Genomic DNA, 26,008 nt, shown 5'->3' with positions numbered 1-26,008 from the left:
AAGCAGGATCTTAGTGGATTCAGGGAGTTCCGCGGACATAATATTTGCTGGAACCTTTGACCAAATGAAGCTCAGTAGAAGCCAACTCCAACCTTCGGAGTCACCTTTGATCGGGTTCGGAGGAAAGCAGATACATGCTCTGGGGAAGGTCGCCTTGCCCGTATCCTTCGGCACAATGGAGAACGCAAGAACAGAGTACGTCACCTTCGATGTGGTAGACCTGCACTACCCATACAATGCCCTATTCGGGCGAGGATTCTTGAACAAGTTCAATGCGGCCGCTCATATGGGATACCTGTGCATGAAAATCCCGGCTCTGCACGGAGTGATAACGGTTCACGGAAGTCAAAAGGAGGCAAGGAACATAGAGAAAGCAATCTACAAGTCCTTCCGGAACATAAACTCCGTAGACTCTACGCAACATGAAGCTTCCCAGCCACCAGACATGCCAAGGGGTAAAACAGACCTGGCCGATCAGGAGGAAACGAAATGTGTCCCTCTGCAGGAGGCCATTCCAGATAGGAAGGTCACCATCTCCGCCACCCTCAGTAGAGAAGAGGAACTCGATTTGCTGGACGTGTTGCAAAAGAATCAAGATATCTTCGCTTGGAGTGCCGCTGACCTACAGGGAGTCAGCAGAGATATCATAGAGCATTCGCTGGACATCGATCCGAGAATGAGACCAAAGAAACAGAGACAGAGAAAAATGTCTGAAGAAAGAACCTTAGCCGCGAAGGCAGAGGTACAAAGACTTCTGGACGCAAAGGTCATCAGAGAGGTCATGTACCCGGAGTGGCTGGCGAATGTGGTCCTGGTCCCCAAGAAGAATGGTAAAATGAGAATGTGCATAGACTTCACAGACCTCAACAAGGCTTGTGTCAAAGACTCCTTCCCCTTGCCAAGGATAGATACCTCCGTTGACAAAGCCGCTGGTTGCCAGAGATTTTCACTACTGGATTGTTTCTCCGGATACCACCAAGTTTGGCTCAAAAAGGAAGACGAGGAGAAGGCAAGCTTCACAACCCCATTCGGCACGTATTGCTACACCAGAATGCCAGAAGGTCTTAAAAACGCTGGAGCAACCTTCTCCAGAATGATGGGGAAGGTTCTAGGAAGTCAGCTACAGAGAAACATTATAGCCTACGTCGACGATGTTGTCGTCATGAGCAAGCGCAAGGAGGACCATATCAAGGACCTGCAGGAAACCTTTGTCAACCTTAGATCTGCCGGGCTGAAACTTAACCCAGAGAAGTGTGTGTTCGGGGTCAGCAAGGGAAAAATGCTGGGATATATCATCAGCTCCGAAGGAATCAGAGCTAACCCAGACAAGACAAAAGCAATCATGTCAATGGCAGAACCCTCAAACAAGAAAGAAGTGCAAAGGCTGACTGGCCGAATAGCAGCCCTCAACAGATTCATTTCAAGATCGGCAGAACGGAGCCTTCCATTCTTCAAAGTGCTGAGAGGAGAAGGTAAAACAGAATGGGGTCCGGAACAATCAGAGGCCTTCAGGCAGCTCAAGAATTACATTGTGACCAACCTGGTGATAACAGTGCCCGAGCCAGACACTCCACTACTACTGTATGTGGCTGCTTCCGAGCACACCGTCAGTGGTGTTCTGGTGCACGAGACAAGCGACAGTAAGGGAACGGTGCAAAGACCCGTTTACTACGTATCCGAAGCTCTGTCAGGAGCAAAGTTGAACTACACGGAGATCGAAAAAATCGCGTACGCAGTCCTGTGTGCATCAAGGAAACTCAAGCATTACTTCCAAAGCCATGAGATCAAAGTACCCACTTCACAGCCATTGGGTGACATCCTTAGGAAGAAAGAGGCTTCCGGACTTATAGGAAAATGGGCGGCCGAGCTATCACAGTTTGACATCACCTATGTCCCTAGAACCTCCATCAAATCTCAAGCCCTGGCTGACTTCATGGCAGATTGGACACCTTCGAACAAAAAAGAGGAGAAGGTAGTCGACCAGCCATGGACACTGTACACAGATGGCGCCTGGGGGCAGTCAGGAGCAGGAGCAGCAGCCGTTCTGATCGCGCCATCCGGACTCAGGCTAAAATATGCCGCGAGACTCGAATTCAAAGTAACAAACAACATAGCTGAGTATGAAGGTCTCATCCTCGGGCTGAACAAAGCTAAGGCTTCCGGAGCAAAAACCCTGCTCATCAAAACAGACTCCCAGGTGGTGGCAGGACAAGTGGAGAAGGAATACCTAGCACACAACCCGGAGCTGGCAAGATATCTGGCTGTTGTAAGAGGTCTGGAGAGAAGGTTCGAGGGATTCACTCTGCATTACATTCCTAGAGCCGATAACTACGAGGCAGACGAGATAGCAAAGGCAGCAGCCAACAACACCCCCTTGCCAGAAGGAACCTTCTACCAAATCGTCGCAGCACCCGCAACTGAATCATTGCCGAAAGCTTTTCGCTCAGTTCTGCTGACAGAAGGCGAGGATTGGAGGCAAGCAGTAGTTGATTCTCTCAAAGGCAAAACGGCTGCAGATGACGAAGCATTAGCCAAGAGGATGGAGGCAAGAGCAAGGAATTACACCACCATTGACGGGGTCCTGTACAAGAAAGGCGTAGTCCAACCTTTGCTGAGATGCATATCACAAAGCGAAGGCAGAGAACTCCTGAAAGAGATACACTCTGGAATATGCGGTTCTCACATTGGACCTCGCGCATTATCTGCTAAAGCATTAAGACAAGGCTTCTACTGGCCAACCCACATCAAAGATGCACAAGAAATAGTGAAGACATGCAAAGCTTGCCAAACCTTCTCACCAATTCAATCAGGACCTTCAGCACTAACTCAGCTCATACCAGCATCATGGCCGTTGCAGAGATGGGGAATGGACCTGGTAGGACCAATGCCAACTGCCTAGGGGGGAAACAAATTCGCCGTCGTAGCCATCGAATACTTCACAAGATGGATCGAAGCTAAGCCACTGGCAACCATAACCTCTGAAACAATCAGGAATTTTTTCTGGCAGAACATAGTCTGCAGATTCGGAGTTCCAAGCTTGCTCACAGTCGACAACGGGAAGCAGTTTGATTCAGACAGTTTCAAGGAATTCTGCCATCACATAGGAACCAAAATTGCTTTCGCGTCTGTTTATCACCCAGAGTCAAACGGGGCCGTGGAGAGAGCAAACAGAACAATATTCTCCGCAATCTCCAAGACCTTGCTCAACCTACGCAAGGGAAAATGGGTTGAAGAACTACCCATAGTTGTATGGTCACATAACACAATAGTTTCAAGAACAACTGGGTTCACTCCATTCAAGCTCTTGTATGGGGAAGAGGCAATGTTGCCCGAAGAAATCAAACACCAAAGCCTGCGTTCCATGAAGCAGCAGTTGGCTGAAGATGAAGAGTACTGTAAGGAAACCTTAGAATCAATAAGACTTGAGGCAGTGGAGAACATTACCAGGTATCAACAAGAAACCAAGAAATGGAGAGACCGCAAGGTAGTACGAAAAGACATACAGAATGGGGACCTGGTACTCAGGAAAAAAGGAGATCACCCAAACGCTGGTAAATTGCAACCCAAGTGGGAAGGACCTTATACAGCAATACAAGCGGGAAGGTCGGGATCCTTCTACCTGAAAGACCTCGAAGGTAGAACCTCCACCCACACGTGGAACGTCGACAATCTACGAAGATTTTACATTTGAGTGTAAGGATGACCCCCGCAAAATAAGCGGCGGCATCCACGTCCCTAAATACGCTTGTTTTCTTTTTCTCTCTACTTTTTCGCACTCCAAGGTCTGCACTCTTTTTTTCCTCACAGGGGTACTCCTACCAGGAGGTGAGGTTTTTAACGAGGCAGAACCTATGTAAAAACCTCTGAGATATAAAGAGGAATCCACCCCAGAACCAAAGCCCAAAAGTCGAAAAACAGCCAGCAACGAGGCTGTAGCATTCGACAAAACATCACGTGATCACAAGGACCCTCCGCAGCTTTCATCCAAAAGTTAAGAAAGCTCGGAACGTCCTCAAAGGTGAAAAAACACCAAATCCTTAGCAAAAGACCTAGCCAAGAGCCGGGCAGCAAGGATAGCATGGCCAAAAAGTGAAAAAGTCCTGTCCTCCTCAGGCATCACAACATGGCCAGAAGGAACAAAACCTTCAAACCTGACAAAGACCTGAGGACAATCAGGCATCAGGAACTATATTATTTTTGCCAAAAGGCAGCGGAGGTTTAACATTCACAAGACAGACCTCAACCAAATTCACATAACCTTCACCAAAATAAGGTCGAAGGTATCCTGCTACTCTAAGCAGACCCCCAACAAACAAAGTGTGAAAATAAAACAAAACTACAATAACCCTCAGTCAGGTACAGCAAAACCAACTACCACAACAACCATCAATATCTCGATAATAAATTTTAACCTAACAGAGTACATAAAATAAATGCATCAAAGCCTATAAAACCAGGCTCACCTTGCCCCCAACCTCAACCAGGATCAGTATACAAAGACCCAAACATCGAGTGCAAACCTAGCAGTCACAAAGGAAAAAATTTAGGCCACCATGGAAGCAGGAGTTAGCCTTACATCAACAACAAAAGTTTGTATTGCACGAAGCTTCGTAATGTTAGAACCACGGCGTTGTGATGAACATCGACCACAGAGTCGTGTACAACCACAACAAAAGATTTACAAGTGAGACTCAGAGGTCTCTGAAGGGTATCGCACGAAGTCTCGTAACATCCCTTCAGAACCTTCGACACACATCCCGAAGGTTCTCCTCGACAACACTCCACGGGAGTTGAGCAAAGTAAAAAAATAGCACAATTCAGCAGAGGATCCTCCGCACTAGAAAAGTCGAAGGTCCTAAGGCCAGGAAGCGGCGATCCTGCGCACAAGAAACAATCGCCAATACCTTCGCAATATCAAGCATCAAACACAAGCAGGCTACAGCAACACAAAGATCCTTAGGATCAACACCACCGTGACGTTGCAATGTATAAACGCTGTAGCGCGAAGGTTGTAATAAAAATAAAACCAAAAAGTGCGGAGGCCATGGCCAAATCAATGGTAAAAATGTCTGATCTTTATTTACTATATACAACGTACAGAACAAAAGTTTACAACAAAAAAAACGAGAAACATCCTCCGACCGTCAAACGTCGAAGGTTCTAAGATTCTCGCACAATTCTTACATACGAATCTGGAAAAAGCCTAAGGTCATCGCAGTAATCACGAACAAGAAAATCAACTAAGTCATCAATACTACGCGTAGGATACTTATGACGCCACCAATCAATCAGATAACCCCTCGCGTACAGATCCCCACGCTTGAACGTCACCGGAGTAACGTAGCTTCCTTCAGCAAAGTTCGAAGGAAGAACCTCCTCAGGAGCAGATCTCACAACCTTCGCAAAAGAACAATTTCAAAACCAACCAAAACGAAGGATAAAACCAAAACGTATAGCAAATCTCTCGAACCTCCGGATAACCATGAAGAAAAGGCTCGGCCAAATCTTCAGAAACCTCCGACACCCAGCGTACCCTATCCTTCTCACCGAAGATGCGAAGGATATGATATGGCAGCTGCACAAACACAACAAACCATGTCAAAGAGATATACACATGACCTACGCCAAACGAAAAACAAAACAAAAACCACCACCTAAGCCGAAGGCCATGAACCTCGGCGCGCAAGCGACCGGACGAATTCAGATCGTTCGTCATCTAGGTCATATCCAACAAACTCAAACATATCCACCACTCTCATATTAGGGAAGGCAATCCGCCAGTACTCCCACAACTCGCCAGAAACATAAATTCCTCTATAGAAAATTGAAAGCGGAGTCACGCTAAGATCCTGCGCAGGTCCTCCGCCAGAGACCTGCGCAGGATCAGAGTGTAAAACAAAGGTTTACCCAAAAAAACAAACCAATATATTACATTTCCAACAGTCTTTACAAGTTAATCAAAACCTCCGACATTTCTTACAAAAAAGCGTCGCATGTGCGGCAGACGCAAAAAACAAAAAAAAACCTACAAACTAAATAACCTCACACCTGAGGCGGAGGAGGAGCAGAAGTCTCAGCCTGCGCTGAAGCTTTGGCGCCAGATTCCTCCGGAGCCTTAGCACCTGCGTCACGAACCTCCGCCTCAGCCTGAGTCGAAGGACGCGCTTCGCTAGGGGGACGCGAAGGACCGGGCTTGTCAACCTTAGCCGCTTTCTTGGCAACCTCCTGCAAGACAGCAAACTTAAGATACATTGCAAAGCAGCAAAACAGAATACAAAAAAAAACCAAATCAAAAATACCTCAGCGCGACGAGCCTCCGCCATCTTCTTCGCCTCAGCCCGCCCAAACCTAATCCAGAACGAACTGATAAAGTTCCGGATAGATTTGCGTAGACTGGAGGTGCCTTCGCCAACGTCCTCCGCCGCAGCAAATTCCTCCTTGGCAACTCCCTCTGCATGAGAGCAACCTTCGCGGCGCAAAAGCCTAGCGAAGGAGCTAACCACGGCCAAAGCCCCAAAATCAACAGCACCCCCAACAAAGTCAAGGAGCATGCGGATATGAGACTTCAGCCATGCGAGGGCAGCCCTAACGTCGCCACCGGGCGGAGGAGCAGAGGTACTTCCCCTGAACTCGCAAGCGAGTCGGCATAGAGCCCAACAATAGCTGCAGCCTCCGCTTCCGCCTTCTGCATGCGCGTCTGCAACTCAGCCGCAGACATCCGCTCAGCATCAAGCTCCTTGCGAAGGCGTTCAGCAATGTCCTCCGCCTTCTCGGCTCGCTGCATAGCCAAATCCCTAGCCGCCTCCGCCTCGGCGACACTCGTGCGAAGGACAGCCGCTGAAGCTTCAGCATCTTCTTTCTCCTTCTTTAGAACCTCCGACCTAGCCTTGTAATCATCCCTCTCCTTCTTCAGGGAATCAATCTCTCGCCGGACGGAGGAAAACCCCCTAACCTCCTCCGACAGGCGAGCCTTCTCAGCTTCCAAGGTCTCGTTCTCCTTCTTTAGAGCACCAATCGCCTCGTCACGGCAGATAACCTCCCGGGAGCAACGCTCCTCCAAGGCGGCAGCCATGTGATGACCCTGCTCAAAAATAAAAAGTTACAACAAACCTCCGAGCGAAAAACTGCGAAGGAAGATATAACACATCGTAAACGTACAAGGCTATGGTGCTCAAATTGCACGCGGAGTAGCGTGTCAAAGTCCATGCTACGGAGCTTCTGACGGAAACGATCTGTAAAGCAGAAACAAGTAAGGAAAAAAAATCGTAAGGACCCAAAACCAGTTGGCGGAGGCCAAAAAAAACGAACCTCCGACCAAGGAATGAACTTCGCGCAAGGCATCAGTCCAACCTGTGATCGAAGGATCAGAAGCACCTGCACAAAACCAAAACAAACCTTAGAATAAAAAACCAAAAAAACAAACCAATGTGTTGAACAAAAAAGAAGAAACTCACCGGGACCAAGAACATCAGCAGGCGAAGGCCTACTTGCTAACGCAGAAGCCGCAGGCTCACGCCGTGGAGGAACAGCAAGTCCTTCCTGCGCAACGCTGGCGCCTTTGGCCAATTCCTCCGCGGTAGCCAACCCAGCAAAAACATCCTCTGAAAGATATATAAATAACATGAGACCAAGTCAATAAAAAATTATATAAACAAAAACAAGAATCAACAAAAATTTTACCCATGTACAACGAGTTTATACCATCTCCAGCCGGACGCGGGAGATCCTCCGCCCTCTTAATCCTCCGAACAGAGACGGACTCTGCATCGTCACTGGATTCATCCCGCACATCCTTTACCGGAGACCCTCTGCCAACTGAAGCCCCACGCGCAGGACCCTCATCCACTGCAGGATTTGACTCCCGCGCAGGACTCGCCTCAGGGGCCTCCGCGTCGGAAGACTCCTCCCCAAGAAGGGACGCGAAAGGCGCTCGCACAGAAGAGACCGCACGCGAGGCTTCAACCCCAGGAGCTCCACCAGCAGGATCGGCCTCCGCAGGAGCAGAAGCCACCGAGTTTGACTCGGCAGCAGAAGAGCGGGCGGAGGCAGACTCCACAGGAGTCTCCAGCACAACCTCCGCCCTTCGCTTCTTCGCCAGCTGCTTGACAGCACCACCACCCTTCCTCTTCTTAGCCTCCGCCGCAGCAACAGCCTTGGAGGAATCCTTCTTCTTCTCCAAACCAAGAAGAACCTCCGGAGGAACGACATAATCCTCATACTCGATCCCCAACTCTTCAAAAACGCGATTGAAACGCGGCATAGTCCCAAGTGCGGACTTCCGCTGGAGGTATTCCTTCTCTGAGATCTTTCCAACGATCCTTCGAGCAGAAACCTCCACGCGGTCAAGGAAAGATTCCTGCGTCTCATCCTCAGGCAAACCCGCGCCAAATCGAGGAAACGGCAACCCCTCCGGAGGACCAAAGACTGGTACTTGCACCATTTCAATGGTGAACTCGTCAGTCCTACGGCCAAGGGGCCAGTAGTCGGCTGCAACCATCTCCTCGACCAGGTCCCGACCTCCGGAGTATCGGCAAGCCTGCGCAAAGGCCTTGTCGCAAGCCAATCGCGCCTCAAGCTGTTCCTCCGACACCGGCTTCGAAGGATCAACCTTCGAAATAGGCTTCAACTCCTTCATCAACGATGCGTAAGGGTAAACCTTATCAACGCTACCGTCATCCAAAGTCCTCGACGCAGCGGGGGTCTTCACGTAGAAGCAGGCTCTCATCCAATCCTTCTCCCACTTGCCCTTTTGGCAGTAGGAGATCTCGCACCTTGGCCCAGGCATTGTGCGGCGCGGCATGAACGCGCAGCTTCCAAACTGCGCAATGCACTCAACACCTTCGGCATCCTTCACCTTCTTAGGCTGGCGCTGAAGTTCGAAATACGAGCAGAAAGTGTCAATGTGGGGCATGGCTCCGTAGGATTCACACGCCCACAAAAATTTGCTAAGGGTCAGTATCCCATTGGGGCTGAAATGCTGCAGCTCAACGTTGAAACTCTCCATCACCTCGCGAAGAAAATGGTACTGAGGCATCCGAAGTCCGCAGGTAAAAAAGTCCCTGAATACAACCGCATATCCCTCCTCAGGCACAGGTACCGTCTGACCCGCAGGAGCAGCCTTCGCACGACCCTCCTTGAAAAACCTAGCCAAAACCATATCAGCAATGTCCTCCGTCCTTACAGTAGACTCACCAAACTCAAAAGTGATCGCAGCCATCTCCTCAAATTCCTTCGCACTGATCAGATCCCCAACTGAAGCTTCAACGTCAGACAACGTCTCCTCCAGATCTTGAGCTGCTGCCACCTCAAGCATCCACTCCTCAAATCTCCGCAGCCAACCTCCGGACCTCACACTAAGTAAATTACGCAAAGGACCAGAAAAATCTGACCTCGAAGGACGCGGCGGAGGAAGATGAGCCACCTTAGATCCTCCGACCACACTTATGAACTAAAATCAGCAAAAGCGCACGCGAGCAGCTCAGAGAGTGAAATGTGGCGAAGGAATGTATGCAAACAGCAGGCAGCATGGGTGATAGCCAAGAGCTCCTCCCCCACCCCCTTTTATAGGGGGGGGCCTGCGGCAACATGACCGTTGCGATTCCCCACGACCAACGGCTATAAGCGTAGGAATCGGCCTGACCGTTGCAATTCCCCATTACCAACGGCTAACTCCAACGGCTATAACATCCTCCGCAATCCAACACACGAAGGATATCAGAACAACAGTGAGCGGAAGGTGCTGAGAAACAAAATTTTGTCTAAGTACAATAAACAATTTTACAGCACAGCTAACAACCACATCCTGCGCACCAGGGGGGAAGGCAGCAACCATGCTCGCAGCCTCCGCAGCGCGACATGTTTTTGAGCACATGGACCGCAGGAGTGCCATTAGCCCAAAAAGGGGGGAACTGTTGGGGAATGGCCGCATCCTTCCCCCTGGTAGCGTCTGAGGATACCCTTTGCCCAAGGAACCTCCGACTCCCGAAGGGTCGGAGGATATCCTTCGCCAAGGAAACCTCCGTGGGAATGCGCGTGGAGGACCCTAGAAAGAGACTGGCGTTGATGACTCGACTTGTCTTGCTAAGTGTGTGCAGGGACTGACATCGTCGGAGGCCAACAAGCAGAGGAAGGAGGAACCTCCGACCCTCCCAAGTCTGAGGATGGCTAAGGACGCGCCGGAGGCAAAGAACCTCCGACGCGTCCGGGATAAGGGACCTCCGACGGAGAAGCGTCGAAGGATCGGCGACCAAGCGGCCCGGAGAACCTCCACGGCGTCTAAACCGAGGAACCTCCGACGCGCCCGAGCCAAAGAACCTCCGACGCATGAAGTGTCGAAGGATCCGCGATCAGGCGGAGGATCTGCGTCTCCGATCTGCTGAAGCCCTAGACAGGAGACACGCGTGGAGATCGTGAGGTGAAATTACACAAGTGGCTTAGAGTCAGTAGACCGCAATAGGAGAATATGCTGGGATATTCCCCCACCGTCACGGGGCATTTTTGTAAACGTCATTGGGTCGGTTTCTGAGCCCTATATAAAGGGCGCGATGCCGTCATTAATGGACAGAGAGAACGCATTCACTGTATTCACCTACTGTTGAGTTCACTGCTCGCCAGCGCTCAAACCTCTCACGGCACCGAGTGAGAAGGTTCTCGATCCACCGTATCGCTGGGGCGTGCGGAGAGCATTTTCCCAACATATATATATATACCTTATTACGTCATTGTTTGTGCAATAATATAGTCGTGGTCGTATAGTTTCTTTCCTTTCAGGCCTTGTTCAGTTCGCAAAAACTGGTGAAAAGCGGCACTGTAGCACTTTCGTTTTTATTTGACAAACATTGTCCAATTATAGAGTAACTAGGCTCAAAAGATTCATCTCGCGGTTTACAGATGAACTGTGTAAATAGTTTTTATTTTCATGTATATTTAATGCTCCATGCATATGCCGTAAGATTCGATGTGATGAGAAATCTTGAAAAATTTTGCGAACTAAACAAGGCCTCAGTTCGCAGGCCACAGCATCGTCATCAACTGACCAAAGTTAGCTATTCGCAGTTCGCGACCGACGACGACCATGAGCTCCACGGCGGCGGCACCAGAGAGCGGCGGTGCCAAGACATCGTGGCCGGAGTTGGTGGGGCTCAACGTGGAGGAAGCCAAGAAGGTGATCCTCAAGGACAAGCCTGACGCCGACATTGTCGTGCTGCCCGTCGGCTCGCCGGTGACCAGGGATTATCGCCCCAACCGCGTCCGCATCTTCGTCGACATCGTCGCCGAGGCACCCCATGTCGGCTGATAAAGCCAGCCCCTGCCTAGCTTCCTTCCGTGCTCTGGAACTTGAATAAATGGATGCATGTCAGTGCATCGATCTGCCGAATAATGGATGTATAAGTGTGTTTCTTCCCTACTATATAAACTTATCACTAAATAATGGGATCGCTCTTGCATAAAATAAATGTATCAAAATGTCGTCTATCCTTTGTATGAATGAATATATGAAACGGGGTCAGTTTACTCTGTTCAGCTGCTGGTGCTAATGCTAATACTGATTTTGTTATGAGAGAAAAACATCAAATTGCTCTATGGTTGAAAAGTAGTGCTACCGTGACAACACAAAATGGCTGGGGCACGTGTAATACACTCTACCATGAAGGGGCACGTGTAATACACTCTACCATGAAGTTTCTGACATCAAGATGGTCAGGAAAGGTATTTGAATTGGAGACAAGGGTAGAAAAGACATTTTCCCTACATCCTCTCTCTTGGAATCTAAGAAATGAACAAAATAAGTTATTGGAAAGATACATGTTTTCTATAATGATATTGGACAAACTTTTAAGTTGGCGTACTACGTTTCTCAATATCCTATGCTAAATTAAAATTCCCTTAGAAATAAGCATTTTTAAAAGTTTGAGGAGTAAAAATATTGTCTGTGTCTTGCGTTACCATCAAGTTCGTAGCTTGCGTACTTGTCTGCCGATAAACTACTACCGTGGGTATACCCCAAGATAGATTGCCGACTAGCTTTCGTCGACAGCTCCTTTTAAGTGACCTCCTCCTCGATGTGAGAAAAGAGGAGAGAGAGAGAGAGAAGGACACGTCGAGGAGGCCTTGGAGGAAGTGCTCGATAGGGGCATGATGGCAGAGCGACAACGTGACCTCCTCCATGCCAGTAGCTTTTCTTCCTTGCTCGGATCAGGTCGGGGGCATGCCGGCGGAGCGACGGTGGGCGAATGAGGGGCGTGGTGGCTCCCTAAGTCTGGTTCTGGCACGGTTGCGGCGTGGGGAAAAAGGCTTCCTCCGCGGGGCAGATCCGGTGGTGACGCAGGGAGCCTCCACTCTCCCTTCAATGATGGCGCAGGGAGCCCCCTCTCTCCCCTCCAGGGATGGCGGTGTTGCACCTCCCTCTTCCTGCGTGGCAGTGTTCTCCCTCCCTCTCCCTACGCGCATGGAGGCCTCAACGGCTGCTAATCCGACGAGGCGGATCCAACTTCTGCATGACAGATCCAGCGACGAGGACCTAGCTAGATCCGGTGGCAGGTGGCCAGATCTGGTCCCAGCAGCGACAGATCCAGCCAACGTGGGTCTCAAGCTATGGGGGCATACGTGGGGCACCCTCAGATGACGGCGGACATGTGGATCGAGCGAGCAATGGCGCTGGCAGTGGCGAGTAGGGGCGTCGATGCCGAGGCCCAGGTCCAGACCCGGTAGGGCTGTGGGCTTTTTTTTGTTATTTTATTTTATTATAATCGAGGAGGGCATGCAAAAACGTCTCGAAAAAAAGTCCGTTTTATCGTGACCTTTGGTCCGATACTGGCCTCGGTTAATAAAAAATGGCCGGCTCTGTCAAGTTATTTTTTAGTAGTGTAGGTCTAACCCAATTAAAATTCAACAATAAGGTGCCAGTATAGTATGCATTGTTAAGTTCCTTTTTATTGGGGACGGCATGTAGGGCCTCATATGTACGAGGTCGAAAACTGGAGTAGCCCGCCACTATCCTTGTCCCACAAGTCGACAACGGTGAGAAGTGCGACGGAAGTGAACACGCGAGGCGAGGCTGTCTCAGGTTCTCTGGCTCTCCAGGCTCAGGCTGGACGATTTTTTTTTTTCGCTCCTCCATAACTTCATTCTCCACCTCTCGTCGAGTCCACGCAACCTAGGTCCACGATACACATGACGGTGGTGGGTCTAGACAATACTCCCCCGTTTTAAAATATAAGTATCGCTAAATTTTATAAATTTAACTAATTTGTAGAAAATATTACTGTATCTTCAAATAAATATATTATAAAAATAGATTTAATGATTTATTTAATGGTACTAATTATTTATTATCAATTTCAATATTTTTTTTATATATTTAGTCAAAGTTAAATACATTTGACTCATCGAGAAACAAAAACAACATTTATTTTGGGACAGACTCTTTTGGTCTTAAAACACCCTTTTGTCTCGAAATATTTTACCTTCTCATTTTTTTCATTATACATCTTTTTCTTCTTTTAATATGTATCTTTCTTTTGTCTTTGTCAATATGCATTTCTCTTTTTTCAATACACCTTTATCTCTCCCTCTCTACTTTATTATGATATTTTTTTGCTCCTCCTTAGATTCCATGTATATAGGGGCGGATTTTGGGCTAGCGCCACGGCCTTAGTCGTAGTCCAAAAAAATTTATAGAATATCAGTAGTTTTTCAGTCTGGCTCTAGGTATTGAGCCAGAAATGTTGGCCCAACAGAGAGGGACACAGACAGAGAGGGAAAAGAGACAGTACGAGCGCCGCACCACGCGTCCATTGAGTGGCGATCACGACTCTCGCTCTCCCTCCAACTCTTCGTGTTTCCCATTCGTGAGCAACCTGAAGCCGACAGCCAATGCCGATCGCCAAGGCCCGAGAGTCAGTGACGCGGCTCATCAATCGACCGTGGCCCTAGGCATCAAGATTGACGAGCTCCGCCACTACATGTATATCCCGACTTTATTTATCTATTTTGAGACGGACGGATTAGGTTGACAGGACGGTGTTAAGCTCCGTCACACATATATTTGATGGGTGGGATGGGTGTGTTCGTGTGTGTGGCCTTGGAAGAGCAGGAATGTCACGCCCAAGAAAGAGGCGTTTGGCAACGTAATAATCTGATTACTTACGGGACTAGATAATGATACATCCTGCTTTTAATTTGTGTTTCCATATGGATGGTCTGTTATGAAACACTGTAACCAGATAGCAGTGGGCGATGGTTCTATTCATCCGGCGTGCACCCCTCTAGCTGATATACGGCTGCAGTCTTGAACTGGAGCCGAGCCGTACGTGATTTGTGTCCAGTTCAGCGTCGTGTACAGGTGCTGTCGTCGGATGGAGCCTCTGTCCACGTGTCGTACCTCCGCTGGGGGAGTGCACGCCACCCACGTCGCCCACACAATTTTTTTCCTCTCTCTATATATATATGTATCGCTGACACTATCCCTCGATCTTCTCCGACTCTTATGTCGATCGTTACGTCACTGATGATGTCTCTGCAGTACCATTATCACGTCCAACCAAGTCTGCAATCAGCGATCTCACCAATCAAACACTTCCAAAGATGTAGGAGTAGTTATTTGCATTCAATATATATACATGGTACCAACTATTGGACACACTTATGAACAAGCTAGAATTATATTCTTTTTAATATATAACACATGAGTTCTAAATTTACATTCTTCCACGGATCGGAAGTATATTAGACATACTTACGTGGTGTTTGGTTCCTCGACTAAAGTTTAGTCCTGTCATATTAGATGTTTAGATACCAGTTAAGAGTACTAAACATGAGCTACTAATAAAAAAACTAATTACATAAGTCGTGACTAATTTGCGAGATGAATTTATTAAGCTTAATTAATCTATAATTACTAAATGTTTAGGCTTAATAGATTCGTCTTACGAATTAGCCTTCATTTATACAATTAGTTTTGTAATTAATCTATTTTTTAATACTCTAAATTAATTAGTATCAAAACATCCAACAATGCGACAGGTGGGAACCAAATGCCCCCTAAGAAAATATCTGAATAGAATTTGTCAGGTACTGGTGGCCACAAGTGCGGTACGGTGGAAATGGACTAAAACATGCATGATTGAACACAGTAGTCCTAGCTAGCTAGTAAGCCGTCGATCTGCGAATGACCTTAAAGCACTTGCAAGTATGCGCATGTACTTCCTCCTCCTCCTCGTCGGAGCTGAGATGGACGATTGTTTACGGCTCTAATAATTTGTTCTCTTCCATCCATGATGGTACGTACGTAGGTCCACACACGTACGGCAATAGGTAGTAAGGTGTACAGTCGTTTTCTAGCTTGTATTCAAGCGTGGCACCAACAATCGGAAACAAACAGCATGGGCACATATATAATCGATCTGGAGATGCATAGCAGCAGCAGTAAATTTTCTCTCTGTATATATAGCAAGCAGCTTCTGCTTGAAACCACAAGATCAGTGCAGCAGTATCATGAGGACCTGCAACTACATTTCTGCAGCTGTGGCATCGCCGCCGCCGCTCAGGCAATGGCCCGGCGGTATTTCATGGCGGCGGTCCAGCAGGTTGCAATGTTCTGCCACACCAACACGGCATGGTGACCTTGACAAGAAAGGTGACAACCGCCTGAGGCAGACCACCGGCATTTTCCAGCCATCTATCTGGGGAGATGTCTTCCTCGACTACTCCAACCCAGCAGCAGCTTCGTCGCAACAACAGGTCTGTTCATTTACAGATGTACTGTATTATTTCCGTTTCTTATTCTCTCTCTCTCTATATATATACACACACACACACACACACACACACACACACACACACACACACACACTATTTTCCGCAGATTCAGATGCAGGAACGAGTGGACAAACTGAGGGAAGAAGTGGCAAAAATGATAGTAAGTTCAACTACTACTAGTAGTAGGCTCCACCTCATCGATGCATTGGAGCGTCTATGCTTGGATCACCTGTTCGAACAAGAGATCAGTGCTACACTAGCACAGATTGAGACTGCTGATGTTACTGACTGGGATCTTGGAACGGTAGCACTGTGGTTTTGTCTACTTCGGAAACATCGATACACGGTCTCGCCAGGTAGCAGCGAATATACATCTGCATGCAGCTTGATTAGCATATATAATATACCCAGGCAGCAATTTTTTTCACGGTTTGAATTAATGAGCATCGTCATTAGCTCATTTCACTCACGTATATCTAGGCCCTCATATACATTTTTACCAAAGTAGATGTTTCACCGTTAATTGCATGCCATGTCTTACTCTTATAATTGGTTAATTTACACCACACCCTTCACATATGGAGTAATAGCATATATCCTCTTATATGGTTTAACTTTACACAAGTCAAAAAAAAAAGGTGTTTAACGGACTGGGCCGATTATATATAGTAGCTCCTGAAACAAATGTGCTGAGAAAAGTAAGCTGCTCCCTCTATATATCAACGAAAGAATGCAATTTTCGCATTTCCAGGAGCCAAATAGTTTAGACATTGACTGGATTTATATAAAAAATATTAATATTTTGTGATACAAAATAAATAGCATTATATTGATTATAGAATATATTTCTACAATAAATTTGTTTGGAGATATAAATTTTAAACTATTTATTATAAACTTGGTCAAAGTTGTGCTAGTTTAACTGGCACGAATCCCATAATTATATTTTTTTTTGGATGGAGAGAGTATATATTATAGTTTCTTCTAGTTCTCGAAATTTGAGTCAAACAATTCCGTGGCATATTTCAGATGTGTTTGTAAGGTTCAAAGACAAAGAAGGTGGTTTTCTAGTGGACAGTCCTAAAGACCTACTGAACCTTTATAATGCTGCGCATATGAGGACTCATGGAGATATAATACTTAACGAAGCTATACTGTACAGCCAAAGGCGTTTAGACACAATGATACCCTACATGGAAGGATCATTGGCACGTGAAATAAAATCTGCACTTGAGATTCCCCTCCCTAGAAGAGTTAGAATTTATGAGTTTAAGTATTACATCTCAGCGTATGAGAAAGATGCCACGGTGCATGAGAAGGTGTTGCAACTTGCAAAGTTGAACTCAAATATTATGCAGCTCCATCACCAACATGAGTTGGATATCATTTCAAGGTGAAGTAACTCTTTTTGTAATAAATTTAGTATCTTATTATAGTTCAAATTACGAACCGGATCCATTACAGATACTATTACCTCCTAATAAATTTATAGGTGGTGGAAAGATATACATATTGAATCAAAGCTTCCATTTGTTCGAGATAGACTTGTGGAGTGCTATTTGTGGATATTAGGGGTATACTATGAACCATGTTATTCACGAGGCCGAATAATATTGACAATGATTACTGCCATTGTGACCCTTTTAGATGATACTTATGATTCTTATGCAACTCCGGAAGAATGTGAATTATTTACCAAGTGCATGGAAAGGTTTGTATGGCTTCCTGCTTGAAAATATCTTTATCTTAGGTTTGCTAAAGTTTTTCTCTATCTTTAATTACTATGAAATTATCACAAATTTTTTTTTACTAAAGTTATATATGTATGTGTTCAATTGAGAGGGGTGGGGTGTTCAACGTCCTTTATAAACATGATGTTAGAAAGTAGAGTATATACTGTTTCCTTGGGGTGACCATAATATAAATAATATTAATGAATTGCTTATTTTTCAGTTAATCTTTTCCATAGTTCATACATGTCGCCATACATGGAAACTTCGATATACCTTGGGGAATCCAACAAATGGAGACAAAATTTGAATTTAAAAATTTCAAAACTTGAAATGAGAAGTTAAACCAAGTACTTAGGGCCCAAAAATATCTCAAACAAAAAATGCAAACAACAAATTTGTACATTGTGTCGAGAGCTGCAACTTGATAATTTAAGATCGTGTCAAGAGGTACAACCAAGTGTAGATTATATCAACATCCAAGGTTTTTTGAAAATTCCAAATTTGATGATTCAAAATGGATATATAGCGCTATAGAATATCTCAAAGAAAAACTTGTCGACTATAAAGATTATTGAGAGTTAAAACTTTGGTATACATCATGTCAAAATAAGAGATAATATATGAGTGTTTAAAATATAAAATTTGTCAAGTACAAAATTAAAGATTGCATTAATTGGACCTGCGATGTTTATATATGATTGTCTTTATCTGACTTCATATGAAAAGGCTATGGATTTTTATGCTATTTACAAACATAGACGCACCTCTGGAAATAATCACATTTATAAAGTAGTTTCTTTAGGAGAGTTGCGAAGATTGATTTCCAAAGGCAGGCCATGTACATGTACCAAGATGATTTTAATTGACAGTACATCAAGAGGCTCACCTCTATAAACAAAGTCTAGCTACTGTCACAAATTTGTTTTTGTAACAGTAGTTAGTGTGTACAACAAATATAATTACATAGTTGAGTTGCATTGAAAAGTTTCTATATGTATATGTACTAACATTTTTCTATCATTAGCAGTGATACTTTTCTATCATTGTAATCATATAGACCTCACAAGTTTTTTAAAAACTATCATGTCCAGCTGGGATTCAATGGAGGCTCATGACCTTCCAGAGTGCATGAAATTTGGTTTAGAGAAAATATTCGACAGCTATGGGACCATTGAAAATATGCTCCACCAGGAGGAGAAATATCGCATGCCATATCTAAGACAGTCGGTAAGTTAACTTCCTTATCTAGATGTTTTAGGTTTTGGGGTCTCAATCTGAATGATTATCTAGGAAATCATTAGGTGTATATGTATTTTAGCTAGTAGCCTCGCATGCTAATTTGATGCCATCACCACAACATATTTATAAACACATACTCGATCTAGTTTTTGATGTGTGAAAAATGCATATATTCACTATCTTCAATTTATAGATAAAAGACCTGGTTAGAAGCTACAACATGGAGGTAAAAATGCTTCAAGCAGGATACATTCCGAAGTCCACTGAAGAACATCTGAAGCTTTCAATGATAACAGTTGGATATCCCATTTTGTCATGTGCTTCGTTCGTTGGGATGCATGATATAGCAACAAAGGATTGTTTTGATTGGGTTTCTTCTGTACCTAAAATGGTGGAGGCACTTTCCGTGATTCTCAGACTGGTAGATGATCTCGTGTCATATGAGGTAATGTCCCTCATTACTTAGCTTAAAATGTACTACCTCCATCCCAAATAGAACGACATTATGGGAATGCACGAGTTCCTAGTGCTTTTTTTTCAACTTTAAACACAAATATATAAGGTAGGTGGGCTGAGACCTTTATTTTTATGATATATTTTGTGAATTTCATTCTTGATTGATGTTTTCAATATAAAACTACTTCAAACTATTATATTGTTTTCTATTTTGAGAGGTTATAGTAGAGCTAAGTCGATGTAATACTTTTGTTCAGCCCTTCTAATTTTTTTTCTAGCTTTGTCCCTGATTATGGGATTCGTGTGAGTCGATCTTTCGCTAAGTTTGATTAGATTTTTAGAAAATATTAGCAACATTTGTATCTCCAAATAAATTTATTATAAAAATATTTTTAACCACTTTTCTAATGATACTAATTATATAATATAAATACAAAAAATTCCTTATATATATTTGCTCAAAGTTGAAATATTTTATTTCTTTAGAAGTGAGAATGACGTTCTTTCTGGAACGACAGAAGCAGTATATAATCTTCGAATTCTAACAGGCTCATAATTCCATTTTTCAGTTTGGAATCTGAGTTTGATATTTGTCATAGGGAATTAATTTTATGATAAGCTAATTTACATTTCTACAAAAGGTGTTCCTTGGTGGTGAAATAAAGTTTATAATAAAGGCCGTGCAAACTAGTCAGCCAGAAAAGCAGGGGCGGATCTGCACCCCGGGCTAGGGGGCTGCAGCCCGGGGCGTGGTCCAAAATTGTTAAGAACACCTCTTCATCTTTAGTTTAAAATAGTTTAGAGTCTAAGTAGTCAGCCTTACTCAACACTGATCTATTATAGGATTTCTAGTCTTTTCTTACTATTTAGCCCCCCTCTTACATCGTTTCTGGATCTGCCACTGAGAAAAGCTAGTGCATACGAACGGCCTGGTGTGGCATGGTTACATCATGCACCTATGGAAAATATGTGGAATGATATAGTTCGCTTGAATTTAGCACCGCTTATCAGTTATTGTATCAATAAATAAGTGAATAGTATTTTTCAACATCAGTTTAACCCAAATTTCAGTGAAAGAAACTTTGAGGCCAAAAAAAAATCCACCTTCTACGTCTAAATGAAAAAGAAACTCTCCATTATGGTCATCCACTTCAGGACAAAAAATCAAATATATTGTGTAATTTAATGGGAGACATGTTAAGTACTCAATTGAAGTAATATTGGCCACAAGCTTAAAACAATCTGATGTACGTATTTAATGCCGAAAATTGAGCCATGCACCGTCCATAGACGACGACGCGTACAGGGTACCTTTGTCGGGTTTTAATTTTCCTTATCGGCCATGCACCATTAGAGAAATCGATTTTTAATTTCCCTAACGGTTGGCCGCCTGGCATTTTTAAATTTTCCTATCGCTCTATCCTTGACAGTTATTTCTTGTCCACGGACTGCCGAGGAAATTGTTCTTTAATTTTCCTGATGGTAGTTCATATTTTCAAATCGATAATTGTACCGTCAGGGATATTCTGTTTCTAGTAGTGGCATGCCCTTCCATTATAGCATCCACCATGAGTCCTACCTGTAAATAAGCTATAAACTTAGATGCAAACTCCTAGCTATAACTACGGGTGGATATTGATCGGCTTGATCTAGCTCGAGCTGGCTCGTTAGGCCAACAAGCCTCAGCTCGGCTCATTAACATAACAAGCTATGGGCTAGCTTGGCTCGACTGTTTTGCAAGCTCGAGCTTGCCCACTTTCACCATTGGTTATGAGAGAACCAATAGTGTACTACATATCACCGCTGGTTCTTCATAGTTTGAGGGGGGGGGGGGGGGTCACAGAAGGTGACTTATTGGCAGTGATAAACATTTTTACGGCTTGTTTGCGTATGATCTGTGGTGAATAGATACCACCATCAACACCGCCGTATCAAATGGTAACTGACTATACTGGTGGTACGCCCAACCAACACTGACGTTTTGTTCATCGCTAGCCAATGGTACGCCCAACCGACATTGTTGTCTTCATCATCAGCCCGCGTCGGACCATTGATTAAACTAGCAGTGGTATGCGACCTATTGCCGCCGGATAGAAGTCTGACGCGGCAGTGATGGTAAATGACAACACCACCGTATTGTATGGAAATCCGGTGGTGATGGACAATACCACAGCCGGCTTTCGCAACTGGTGGTGATCACCAAGGCTATCAACAATGACTTTCACCAACGACGGCCAAAACCAATGATGAAGGGGGTTTGGAACCGCGGTGATGAATTTTCTGTAGTAGTGTTAGTCTATTATGTGCAAAAAAAAAAAAGGATCAATGGAAATAGCAAGAAGACAAGTCAGGGCCGGGACTATGTTTTCATGGGCTCTATGGCGTACTCATTTTCATGGACCCATAAGACCATATATATTTCTGTCTATATCCTTGCAAAGCACAAAACAAATCAAACTACATATTGCAAGACCCAGCATGAGTGTGACAACGATCCCTATTGGGCTCTCTTGTCGCTATGTCCTATCGCCATTTTCATATCTAGGTTTCGGCTGGGCTGGGCCCTTGGCGGTCGCACCCGCCACACCATTGTTTTGATTGCAAGAAGAGAGATGCACAGATATGATAAAACTCTCCGAGAGAACTGAAACATTTTTAAAGAGTAATGGTACTTGGATAGATGTCCAACATTAACTGGTCCAAAGAACATCTGTTTTTGCAACAATCAAACAAGAATAGTTTACTAATCCCAATCCAATAAAGAAGAATTGCCAAATCAAATATTTAATCTTTGTTCACCTGTACTAATTAGTGGCTGAAGCCTGAAGGAAGCGCCTCCACTGGATGCTTCTTTTCTGTCTCGCGTCAAGCGTCATGCACTCGAGTCTTCTAGCTAGAGCGTCCGGCTAATCGGTAGAGAAGAGGGTCAGGAATGGTTGCCTGCTTGCGTCGGAGATGGAAATCCGGCGGAGACAAGAGGCGGTGACAGCACTATAACCTAGTACTATGTATGGGGTCATGAGTCACAACTCAGTTAAGTTGCCTAGGGTTTGAGGAGGAGAAGATGCTGGGCGTTTGGATTGGGTTGTTGCTTGGCTGCAGCGATCCTTTGCTTTAACTAGTTGAGCTCGTTAACTGACAGCTCGAGCTAGCTGGCTCATTAAGATAGCGAGCTAAAATGCTAGCTTAGCTCGGTAATAAAACTAAACAAGTCGAGCCGAGTGGAGCTAAAATACAAATGACCCGGCGAGCAAACGAGTCATGAGTTTTTCATCCAGCCTTAGCTATAATAACTAAGCCATAAATTTAGAAGCAAACTCTAAAATAACATCTTTTACCATTTTTTGAGCCTCCAAAATCTCGCAAAACAGAATGCGCTTAGTTCTCTCAACAACAAAAAAAACAGAATGCGCTTTGGTATGAGCGCTATAGTACAGGGAAGAAGATATAGTGCAGTATTTTCAGTTATGGGTGCTTAAGCAGATTACTACTGAAAATGCCTCTACAATGGTGGCTAAGCTAAGCCTAACACTAGTGAAAATGCCCATATTTCCACCGTGGTTGTCATAAAAAACGATTGGTGATAATTAAATGCTATTTTTTACTCGCCATTGCTTAAAATAATTGACCCGGGCTCTGCTATATTGAACACCGCCTCTGCTATATATAGTATTTTTTCCATGACAGTTTTTGTCCATGGTATAGGCCAGCTTACTACCCTGGCATCAGCAATTTCTGACCGCCAGTACTGCGTGTAAACAAATGAGGCCTCTAAATATCATTTTTAGTAGTAATAGGATACTGTTTGGCATGAATTTGCCTTTCTCTTACTAATATATTTGAATATTTAACTTGATGCAGCGAGAGCAGCTCATCCCTCATGTCGCTTCGACAATCGATAGTTACATGAAGGAGCACAATGTCTCCATTGAAATTGCACGTGGGCAGATACACGTACTCAAAGAGGAATCATGGAAAGATTTTAACAGCGAGTGGCTTAACCGAGACAACAATGCTTATGGAAGGCAGGTACTCGAACGGCTATTCAACTTGGCAAGGACAGCGGAATTCATGTATAACAAAGAAGAAAATTTCACAAAGTGTCACAATTTAAAGGATACCATCCATTCATTGTTGTTGGCCGAACCATTTAAGGTCCCCATTTAGCACTATGTGCTGTTATAAGAAATAAATTATAACTGTATAATTTTGTATGAATAATGTTTGATGACCTCATCCTCCTGCACGCTTGTTAGTTGTCTAGACTGAAGACTACAATGGCTTGTCATAACATAAGTTTAAACACACAATCGAGGGCCTTCACAAATAGTAGAACTCAACTTATATAAATGTTGTGTTGTATGGGAGATGTCCCTTGTGGTATTAAATATATATCTAAAAAAATATAAAAACTTGTGTTAAGTCGAGGACTTAAACAAAATAATGCACTAATCAGAGGGTTCGAAACCCCATCACTGTAACAATTTGAACCGCCGGCACAACCAAATCGGTATTGATGTGCCGGTCCTATATCAACAGGGAGTGACACTGCCACGACAATGTCCTGTTGAGCCAACAGCGCCGGTTCGTGGGTCCAACTGGCAATGTTGAGTCAAACAACATTGCAGGTTTTATGCTGAACCGGCTGTACGTGTGATATTACTTTCGCATTTAGTTATTTAATAATTTTTTTATTTTTGCATGGTACTTTTTATTTCCTACGGTTACGGTAACATAGACTAGACTCATATATACATCACAAATCCATCAAAATTTATACTACAAAATGTTACAGCTAGAATGACATTGTACTTATCAAAGACAGTGACATTGTCACAAATCCTTGAAGATCCCTATTACAATAGTCTATCGAGCATCTCTTTACCATATTGTGCCTAACTTCGTGGACCATGCAATAAAGAATGTTCCGGCTTTAGTCAATATCTCGTCCAAGATGAAGCCTACTAGCTCCTCTTTTGGAATCCTCTGATCTCAAAATCTAACAACTTTGGTGGCCAAGTTTCTTGCGTTGTTGTTCAAGCAAGATTATATTGAAATGCACAAATGTAAAACAAAATAGCAGATCATTTTCTTGAATTAACCGATATACATGAAGTGGAAAGCATAGATGTACATCAGTTCATCTCTTTTTTTTTCTCCCACCGAGGTAACGGAGCATTCCCCACATTACACTCTCGGTTATTGTAGGGTACCAATTGGCATATGGTCAACCTCGAATGGTGTCTTCATGTCCCCATCCATTTTTGCCTTGATGTTGTGTCACATTGTAAAGTGTGAAAGGTGGTGACATTAGAAAATGTGCTATGTGATTATATTGGGTTCACTTACTTATTTAGCACTGCGAGTAGGGGATCGATCTGAGAAAGTGCCTTTTCTTCGAGCCCCACACCTTGATACGTGATTCTGCAACTTTAATGTCTATGAAGATGAGATGAAAACTGCAATCGCAAAGTCTTAGTTAATGAATAATCTTCAAAATAAAGAAGCACAGAAATAATGGCCGAGAACACATACTTGCAATTGTAGGCTGTACTACCACAATCCCGAATTACCTTGAGTGCAAAAACCCACCAAAGAAAGGGTTTAAACCGCCAAGGAAATGATCCTTGGCCATAAACTGTCGAGTAAATTCACTTAACGATAGCAGATAAGGGGATTAATTTTCTTGGTGGCGTTGACACTCAGGAAAGATTTCCTTAGAGACCGATTGCCAAGGAAATTAGGACAATATTTAATTTGCCAAAGGGCCAAGAAAATAGGCCATCAAAATAATCAAGCAAAAAAATTTCCATCTTTTGCTAGAACCAACAAATAATACATATATCCATTGCACAATTACAAAAAAATTTGGCCCTATATCCTAAAATTATTTTTCTAGTAGTGAACATATACAGTTCTAAAAGTTAAGGAAGTTATTAAAAGAACTAGCTTTATAAATAAGAGGAGGAATTGGACTACCACGAAATAAAGTTGATGTGGTCAAAAGAACAATTTCCTTTTTATATCATATATGCCTATCCTAAGGTGCCATGTCAGGATGCCTTGCACACAGAGGCAAAGTAACAAATTCATTTTGGGCCGAATTGGCCGAAGAAAACCGCTCACATTAAAAGGAAAAAATCCGCTCACATTAAAAGGGAAAAAAATCTAGTAGAGACGTGGACTGCTAAAAACTATTGAAATGGACTAAAAGAAGTAGCTAGAGACAAATACAAACACACACACACACACATCAAAGTAGCTTATTTTTATAGGCACATATGAAAGTAATTAGGTTAGTCTCAATGGGTTTTATGAGGAATTTCATGTAGATTAAATGAGGTGACACATTAGCAGATTTGAAGTTTTTATATGAAGTGAGAAGAAGAGAGAAGTGAAATGTTTCGTCGCAAAGAAACGTATTGACGTCGTTTGCAAGATGTTGGAAACTCCGACCGAGCCCTGTTGGGTCGTTTCATCCCGTGGACACCAGTTGAGGCCCATTTGCATGAATGTATTTGAGCGTGTGGGCTGCAGGCCCATTTGCATTGACAGTGGCCTTAATTAGCCCCCTTAGGATGAAACCACCGGGGAGGTGAGATGATTGAGCACGTCGGCAAATAGCTTGTGGTGGGTCGTCCAGCAGTACGTGCACATGTACATGATATCGACGCGACAATATAATAGGCGCGTCTGGATCGTGTGTGTGTGTGTGTGGTGGGTCCGTGAAGAGCCCATACCTGTGTCGACAGCCGACAAGGCGGTGGATATGGGGCCGTACTCTCCCTTTCCTCCCATTAGTAAGGCTTTGTTTGGATGTT

The 26,008-nt window shown here is 44.3% G+C and overlaps 1 protein-coding gene across 2 annotated transcripts; it reads left to right on the top strand.

Annotated features, from left to right (window-relative positions):
- LOC8067303 ((S)-beta-macrocarpene synthase) lies at positions 15,426-23,463 on the top strand. 2 transcript variants are annotated; one of them, XM_021447178.1, is made up of 7 exons: positions 15,429-15,741; positions 15,866-16,115; positions 16,789-17,152; positions 17,252-17,470; positions 18,584-18,719; positions 18,925-19,176; positions 23,049-23,459. In XM_021447178.1, the coding sequence occupies exons 1-7, from the start codon at positions 15,496-15,498 to the stop codon at positions 23,352-23,354; spliced, it is 1,773 nt and encodes a 590-aa protein (XP_021302853.1). In that variant the 5' UTR covers positions 15,429-15,495; the 3' UTR covers positions 23,355-23,459. The 2 variants fall into 2 exon arrangements, with proteins under 2 accessions (XP_021302854.1, XP_021302853.1); XM_021447179.1 differs by lacking the exon at positions 17,252-17,470 and having other exon boundaries at positions 15,426-15,741; positions 23,049-23,463.

Source organism: Sorghum bicolor, chromosome 9 (genome assembly GCF_000003195.3).
Source record: "Sorghum bicolor cultivar BTx623 chromosome 9, Sorghum_bicolor_NCBIv3, whole genome shotgun sequence".
Taxonomy (NCBI): domain Eukaryota; kingdom Viridiplantae; phylum Streptophyta; class Magnoliopsida; order Poales; family Poaceae; genus Sorghum; species Sorghum bicolor.
The sequence above is the reverse complement of the archived record's forward strand: the minus strand, read 5'-3'. Positions and strand labels throughout refer to the sequence as shown.

Coding starts and splice junctions, on each gene's coding strand:
- LOC8067303 (XM_021447178.1), top strand. CDS start 15,496: ATGAGGACCTGCAACTACATTTCTGCAGCTGTGGCATCGCCGCCGCCG. Junction 16,116..16,788: donor TCGATACACGGTCTCGCCAG/GTAGCAGCGAAT, acceptor GGCATATTTCAG/ATGTGTTTGTAAGGTTCAAA. Junction 17,471..18,583: donor TTTACCAAGTGCATGGAAAG/GTTTGTATGGCT, acceptor TATCATGTCCAG/CTGGGATTCAATGGAGGCTC.